Source organism: Lonchura striata, chromosome 1 (genome assembly GCF_046129695.1).
Source record: "Lonchura striata isolate bLonStr1 chromosome 1, bLonStr1.mat, whole genome shotgun sequence".
Classification (NCBI taxonomy): domain Eukaryota; kingdom Metazoa; phylum Chordata; class Aves; order Passeriformes; family Estrildidae; genus Lonchura; species Lonchura striata.
This window is the reverse complement of record NC_134603.1, coordinates 121,971,342-121,980,017: the sequence shown is the minus strand read 5'-3', so window position 1 is coordinate 121,980,017 and position 8,676 is coordinate 121,971,342. Positions and strand designations below refer to the sequence as shown.

Sequence of the window (8,676 nt, the reverse complement as noted above, 5' to 3'; positions counted from 1 at the left end):
GTTCTTGTGTTCCAGCTGCTCTGTTACTCAGGCTGAGGAGCAGAGCACAGGAGACAGGAGAGCTCAGAGTCTCCCTTTGTTCTGTTGGTCTGAGTTGGTTCAAACTGAAACCACCACAGCTACAAGGATGAGTCCTGAGAGGTGCTGTCAGCTCCTGCTTCGAATGAATTCACTTTCTGGTTTCAGAAAGCAAAACAACTGAAAGCAAAAAAACTGCTGAATTTCTACCTTAAGTTTTTTTAGACGTTTACACAGAATTAGTGTGTAGTTATGGAAGATCTTGGGCTCTGTCAAACCTTCTTTCTCCAGTCTGTATCCCTGTGAGTCAGGTCTTTGTCAAACATCACTCTTGATTCAGCAGCACACCAGGTTTGTTTATCCTGCAGCATATACTGGACAGAAATATGGAGAGGGGAATGTCTGTATCTCATTAGGCATAAAATTGCTGCTATAAAACTAGGCCATTCCACCACAGGGTTATTAAAGTTCATTAATTCTTTGGCACCCATACAATGTTCTTGCTGAATGCTGCATGATTCCAGGACATACAGAAAATCATTTGCAGTTCTTGTTGGTGCTTCTGCTTCTAGTACCATATGACCAAGTCTGAAAGAATGGAACAATGAACAACTGGAGATGCAGCTTTCAGGACCCTCCACTTTGGAGGCTGAAAAACATGCAGCTTCTTGCACTAAAATACTTTTTGGGATTTAGTTCCAGAGCAGACCATTATCACAGTAAGTCAGACTAAACAAATAGCATTACACATTTGCTATACTAAGGAAAAGAAGAGGTATTTATCTGTGAAATACTTGCAAAGTGTGTTTCAAAGAGCTATTCTAACCCTAGGTATGGTAAAATTGCTAGAAGAAGGCCTTCTAGCCCTACTGGAGTTTGCATGAGGCATGTTCCTGTCTCCTCCCTGAGAAAAGCAGGCAGTATCAGTGTTCTCATACCTTGTTCCCTTCACCCAAAACAGCTGCCTCTAGCAAAGAGACACTGGAAAGGTTGAACGGGCAGTAGTAGACAGTGGATTACCAGGAAGTATCTACTCCTGCCTCCCACCCCAATCCTTGAGTAACAGGAGATGTGTCTGCCTGGCCCAGAGTGACCAGCAGTAACCTACAGCACCCCCACACATTGGTGGCTTCCAGAAGTGTGTGCTGGAGCAGCAATCCCAGCACTGCTCTGTTCCCACACAAGCCTGCAGTGAAGCTGCTTCTGAGTGAAGCTACTTACCACATGCTGAGGAGGTGTGAGAAGCCTTCTGCAAGGCTGGTGTTCACTAGTTACACACTGTAATGCATCCCATCATCTAATGGATGTGAACAGTTTTATTAAAGCTTCCTAAGCCATTCCTGTCTGAGGGTGGAACAAAACCAAACCAGGACACAAGGATTTTTGACATAGAGGAAATCAAGAGCAGCTTTAAACCACTCAGTCTCTGTTCCAAAATGAAACCAGGATTTGGGAATTTGTACTGATACTAAAGGAACTTCCTCTCTTGGACAGCAGGGGATGGTGTCTTTAAAGGACACTGCTCCTAGGAAGGATAACAACCACAGAAACTGTCCAGGCAGGAGTAAAAGCACACGAGTCAGAGGGGTTGGAAGGTTCCTCATAAGGATCTGTAGCTTTAGGATTCACAGTGATTTTTCCAGGTGGATGTCAGGATACTCTCCTTACCATGGGAGAAACACCAGAAAACACATCAAAGGAACAGCTGGAAAACAGAACCTTGGAGTTGAGCTATCAAGAGGCATGTGAAGAAGCTGAGGTAACACAATCTGTTCAGATCAGAGACCTTCACAAGGCCCAACTGGGCACAAGGTCCTTTAGGATGCTCTCAGCCACTGAAATAAAAACCCCAAATATTCACAGGCTAAACTGAATTATCACTCCATCAAGTTTTTAAAAGTCAACAACAATGCAAATACTTGGGAGAGTCACTGTGCACTCTTTTCTTCCTGCCCTGGGAGAGCAGGTGTGGGCAACACAGGTCAGAAATCAGAGATAATGAAACAAACTCATGGTAGAAGATATTAAAAAGTTGAAGTCATTAAGACTTTAATAGATTTTTAGAAAATCATGCAGATAGTTTGAGTAACAGTTTGGCAAGGGACAGAAAATACATGACAGGATACATGAATCACTAGATTTTGCTTTAAAACTATTTAAGCTATCTATTCTATTCTTTTAACATAGAACACCTGAGATGTCAGACTTACATTAGATCCCAGGTATAGAGAAGAAAACCTGCAAGTCTGTCCTTTGACAAGGCTTCAAAAGCAGGTTTTGTTTTGTTCTGTTGTAAACCTGAATAGCAAGAGTTCTGGCTGCATCTATTGCAATTTTAATTAAAAAAGGAAAGATTGTAAGGTGTTTTTTTCCTCTTTAAATATTTAGTGACACCATCAATCTGAAGACAAGTTTGAAAGGCTTTTTAGGTTCTCTATTATTCAACTATGTTTACAGTTACATAGGGGAAAACTGCAAGATCTCTTTCCTAACTTCAGCCTGAAAATTGCCAAAACATAGCACAGAATGTAGTGAGATAAATTTATCCTAATGTAAAATAACACACAGCACACCAGGGAAGCACAGATAATTTAAATACTGCTTTATTTGAAGACAGACAGTGTGCTAAAGAGATATCAGGTTGGAGAGAGCTGCAAGACATCTCCAAGTCCTGTAAGCAGGGAAAGTCATCCTTTCCTGTCAGGAAAGTTCAGTTGTGAGATGCGCTGTAGAATTTGAAAATTTTAGTCACATTTATAACTAATCTTCCCCAAGGAAAGGAAACCAAAACAGTCTTGTGATCTTGCTGGACTCTAGATGCCTGAACAACTGAACAAAATGCTCTTTCCAAGGCTGCCATTTCAGACCATTTTTCTCTCAGTAGGTCTGAGAGTGAACACAGATCAGGCTGGATGCCTGGGTGACATTCACCATTTCCAGCCAGGCATTTCCTTCTCCTGTTAAGCAATAAAAAGAAGGGATTTTTTGATAAGGCTTGCAGATTCTCATAAATACAATAACAGGATAGTTTCTTAACAACAGCCAGTTGTTTCATCATTAAAATTAATGCACAGTGATACCTTTACACTTAACATTTGAAAACATGGATATTACAGTGAGAGAAGGACACCAGGAAAAGCAAAAAGCCAATGCTATCAGCTAACAAAGATGACTGTGTTCTGTCTCTTCTCATTTCATAGAATATGACTGGAAAGAATCCACTAAGATCATGGGAGCCCAACTCCTGGCCCTGCACATGATCACCCCAAGGATCACACCACATTCCCCAGAGCATTTGCAACCTCAGGTTTCAGTCTGTAAAGTCTGGAACCCCATGTTTTAAAAATTCTTATCTTGTCTGATTCAGAGTTACAGCTACACATTTATATACAAAAAAATGTTTTCCATCCCAATCAGAATTCTACTCCAACTGTCCTGCCAGCTTCTGCAGCCTATTAAAGAGGATTATAAGCAAATAATCACAAATCACTGAGATTACTGCAAGAGGCAATACCTATCAATCTTGGATTTAAGGATTTGTGTGAATTGGCTTGACCAGCTTTACGAATTTAAATACTTACTTTTTTATGATATTAATATCAATTTTACAAAGTTTGAATTCAGACCTATGGAAGTTGTGTTAGAATTTTAAATTACTTATGAAGAGATTAAGAAAGACCCTTGTGTCTAAAGTCTAGTTAGTCTGATTCCAACAGGACTAGATTATCAGAAATTACTGTCAGTGGGAATCAATGCTTTTTATGCTTTTTAACCAAAAGTGTGATGGCATTTCTTTTGTGGATACATACCATCAGCAGAGGCCCAGGTCAAAGTTGTGGGAGATGAGGAAGATCCTCCTGCTGCTCCTGCAGCTGTAGCCAGGGAAGCCCATGGAGCTCCCACACTTGCCCTTTGGTACATGGAGCCAGAGCATGCAATTCTGCAGAAGTGCTGCTTCCATAAACATTTATCCTTTTTATTTAGGTTTCAGTTTTTGAAGATGTGAACTTCACTGATACAAACATGGAATTCAGTAGTACAGGCTCCCTGCAGACATCTGACACTGTTAAAAATGTTCCCTGATTGTGACAAACTTCTCACAAGCCATTCCAGCCAGTTCTTTGGGCAGTATGCACTGACACTTCCCATCTCTCTACACGCTGATCCTCTCACCCAGTTATTGCAGGAAAGAGTGCCACGCGTCATTTTCTTTTTTTTGCAAAAGAGAACTTGAATTACCCAAATACTTGTGTTATCCCCAACCAACTGCATTTAACATTCTCTTTTTCTCCTTTTTTTTTTTTTTTTTTTTTTTTTTTTTTTTTTTTTTTTTTTTTTTTATACTAGATATAAATAGAGCATGTTATTCTGGGTTACTACGGTAGTTGTTTTGTTTAAATGTGTACAATCTGGGCAAGACAGGAAGGCCAAGTCTCAAATTAATTGGGTTGGAGGATCTGTAATCATTATCTCATACCCCTTTTAGTCATCTTCCCTACAGTTTAGGTAACAGCTTTGGGATCTTTAGTGCTCCTTTTAACATCTGTGTAGATGTTAAAAGAAGCAAAACTTTGAAGAATTAATTTTTAAATATTAACTTATTTTTCCAAACATTTGTTAATTTCTTAGCTTGGTAGCCCAAACCAGAACATAGACAAGGCAGAATTTTAAACAAAATAAATTACCATAAAAAACCCAAAACAACTGCAACCAAAGTTTAAAAAGTGCCTAGAATAAAAGGTCTGACTGTTCCACATATATTTATACAACTATTATGGAGACATCTAAGCATGGGAAGGCAAAATAACTTACAGGAGCAAATACAAAGCAGGACACAGAGGTTTTGTATGGAATGACATAGAAAATCTCCTCAATTGTGTTAGGGTCACTCTTAGGGGAAGACAGAGTGATTCTTCATCTTATCAGCATCCAGCATCTATCCTGCTACATGACACTCTAAAAGTAACAGCTCAGCCTATGAGGTCAATACTGACTTGGCATTTTCTCCTGCAGAACATTTATCCTGAGAACGGAAAACCCATAAAACATCCCAGAAGACAGAGTACACAGAAAGCTGAGCAGAACCAGCTGTCTTCATTCCTTAAGTCCATTTGATTTTTTTTTTCTTTCCAAGGACATAAAGGATTTCTTTTATTCTAATCTATTGCTTCAGTAGTCCAGTGTCATGGTTTGACACTGGCACAATGCCAGTGCCCCAGTGCTCGCTGCTCTCCCTTGGTGAAAATCCAGTTGATTGTTTGAATAGACTGTAAGAATAGCTGTGTAATATTCATCAGTAGAAAATCAGGAGGCTTTCTTTTAGAAAAATGGAGATTCCAACATAATTTTCTGGAAAGGAACAGGCCTCCAACTGAGGTATGAACAGTTTTTTTAAACCCCTACCAGACACCATCATCATTATTTGCTTTTCAGAGACAAGGAACCTGCTGTTCCTTGACCTCTCATTAAGGAAGTGGTCTCTGAGCACAGCAGCATGGTCTTTAAACAAATCATGTTCCATTTTTGAATTAGACCACAATCTAATAATAATCTCAATTATCACTTACTGTCCTACCCATACTGCCAGGCAGTAATAGAGTTTTGTTGGGTTTTTTTTTAACAAATACATGCAAATTGCAAGGTACAGGCTCACTGAATAAACTGATGATTTACAATGATGAGATACGCAAATCATGTAAATATGAATTCCAAAGTCGATTCAGGAATTTGTAATTAGAAAAGACAGATATTTAACTCAAAAAAATTAACAAAACCTAAGTTAAAATAATGCAATTTAATGCAGTGAGAAACTTTTCCTCAAGAGGTGAGTAGCAAGAAAATGAAAGGCACAATTTCTGATTGGCATAAGGAAACAAACATGCTCAACACCACTGTTTTCTTCATGTATCTATCTGTATTCTATATCCAAATCTCTGACTTTTCAACAAACCACTGCCATCTGAGCCTTTCCTCCTCTGTCACTTGGCCTCTACTGCACTGCAATTTTTCCATCAGGACAGGAGTGTCCCCTGCTATAGTTTGTGCCCTATGGCTACAGACACCACACAGAGATAACAGGTCATCTCCAAGTCAGACAGAGGGCAGCACAGATAATAAAGGCCTATTAATATCATCCTTTCACAGTCTTTTTGAATTAACATCAGACAGTTTCACAAACATAAACATGCAGCTGTTACCTTTTAAACAACGGACACACTACTTGGTGTTCTCATCAGCTTTCTCACAAGCATTTGAGGAAAAAATGGGTCCACGTTGCTTCAGCCTTTGAATTTAAATGGTTGCAGTGCATCCCAAGACAGGCCCATGTGGATCTTGTGAGTGCTGCCCGTGGCACAAACATTTCTGCCAGAGCCACATGTGAGAGGTTCAGAGGGAAGAGAGCACAGAAGTCACCACTTCCCTGAAGTCCTTTAACTCTGCTCAGAAATAAACAGGCACAAATGGTTAAGAAAGCAATATTTATAAGGAAGCCTAAAGGAATAATGAAGTAATGTAACACTTAAAATTACTTTAAGTAGCTCACCTTCACTTTAGAATTAAAATGCTGGCAAAGCCTTTATGAAGATTTTATAAACTTCAACAGTTTGACAAGAGACTTTGTCATTAATTCTTAGTACATACAAATAAATTATTCATTAGTAGAACTCACATTTGTGTTTTATTATACTCTGTAAAATATACAGGAATCTTGAAGTACTGAGAGAGTGCAGGTAAATACAGTATTCAAGCAGTCACTATTTCTATGTACATGCTCATTAATTTTTCAAAAACCCCACAAAATTATCAAATAGATCAAAATATTGTCCCATGTTTCCATACTATGTTCAGAAAAAGCAGCTGTTAATTTACAATATCAAAGATTTCCAGTTTCACAATATAAAAAAAGGATAAAAATGAAATTGGAATCAGTTTGTAGTAATTTATTTGTACTTTGCCAGGACACGCAAGGATTCCTTGCATGTACATAAACAAATTCATTTGAAAAGTAACAGTTATAGTTAAAGCAGAGCCAAATAAAGTAAATTCATATTTAACAGACAAAACTTCAGCTTACTTATGTCAGTTTTTCATTCTTCAGGCAATTAAAAAAACCACAGTAGTCTGTTATAAATAAAAAAAAAAAATGGGCAAGTCTGAACTACCTTACAGGGACCTGTTTCTGCTGTTTATTTTCTAAATGGAGCACAACAAAGATACACAGCTCTTCCCACAGACCAGACACTGTACTTTTTTCTCTAATAGGGAAATATACGTTTAAATTCACCTCCCCTCCTCCCTCCCCCCTCTGTAAATCTGGGATTAAAAAAAAAAAAAAGTGACAGGGATATACAATTTTAATCTTACATACAAATTTATGATGTAAGGAAGTAGATAAATTACTGAAAAGAACTCTCAGTCACAACAGAGTTATCAAGACATTTCAATTCCATTTTAAGCAGTTTCATAGTTTGCAAGTTACTCATGTATTTTTAAATTAAGGAAAAATTCCATCCAAAACCCAAAAGTTAAAAAAAAACCTGTAACTGTGCAACAATTACTTCTTCCCTCCCACATCTCCCACCCCTTCCTTCCCTTATTACACTGTACATTTTTCACCCTGACTTCACCTTGTTAGCTGGTTTAATTTAAGTATTATAAAAGTATGACAGATCATTTTCATTTCACCTAAAAGAAAAAGAAAATAAAACTTAAAAGCACATCTGCTTTCTTTTATGGTACATTTAATAGTGTCGGAAGGCTTTCAGATGATTAAAAAAAAATAAAATTCAACATTTAAACCCAAATCTAAGCTTCCTTTTCAGAAGTAATTAAGGTTTGGTTGAAATAATTTCTCAAATAACCTATTCCAGTTTTCACAAAAACGTATTTAATTAAAAAAATCTTTAAGTTATTTGGTCCTTTGGCAATTTGCAGCACAAACAATGCCTACTGTACCAAACTCATTTATTGCCTTCAAAGTGGTTTTAGGTTTATTGAGAGCATTTGTATCTAGCATCCTTTGTCTTGTACAATAGTGTTGTACATTTACACCGAGTTGGGTGCCCAGTCGGCAGGAATTACTCCTGGCACCAGAAACAGAATGGTAGAATACAGTTAAATAAAACAGTTTTGACATTCTTTATTTTTTTTTTGCCATGGATTCAAAGTACTTATTCAAGAATTTATGCTTCTTCTGCAAAATATGCTCTTAAAAATCTTCCTAGAGTCTCACAGATTTTTTTTATATGTAACCACAATAAAAAACATCTTCTCAAAGGTGTGTCCTCCTGCATTCAAACAGCAACAGCTTTCTGATAGCACAATCTGACTTCCAGCATGAGGGTTCACTCAGACCTACAAAAAATATCTTCTAATAGGTCTCGGAATCTGAGTCATTGAGCTCGTCTTCTTCTGTGTAGGGGTAGCCACCTTCCCTGCCAATGTTGTTGAAAGTACAGTAGGAGCTGTGGTCACTCCTCATGATTGGCAAGGAATCGAAGGTGACAGTTTTTGAGGTGTTGGTGTAATGATTAATGGCATTGAAGGTGAGGGAGGGCAATGTGCTGCTCGATGACACAGGCATCATGGTGGCCAGGATGAGAGCCAGGCAATCGGCCACGTCCTTGTTGGGCGCGCAGGCCAAAGCCGGCGTGTAAC

The 8,676-nt window shown here is 38.3% G+C and overlaps 1 protein-coding gene across 4 annotated transcripts in view; it reads right to left on the bottom strand.

Annotated features, from left to right (window-relative positions):
* Positions 1-6,678: 6,678 nt before the first annotated feature.
* The window catches only part of ANKRD28 (ankyrin repeat domain 28), a 119,638-nt gene continuing 117,640 nt past the window's right edge, over positions 6,679-8,676 (bottom strand). For 3 of the 4 annotated variants that reach the window (XM_021538156.2, XM_021538155.3, XM_021538154.3), the window contains exon 28: positions 6,679-8,676. In XM_021538156.2, coding sequence (XP_021393831.1) covers positions 8,390-8,676 — 287 coding nt within the window. In that variant the 3' untranslated portion in view covers positions 6,679-8,389. The other variant, XR_002466102.3, reaches the window with a different exon arrangement.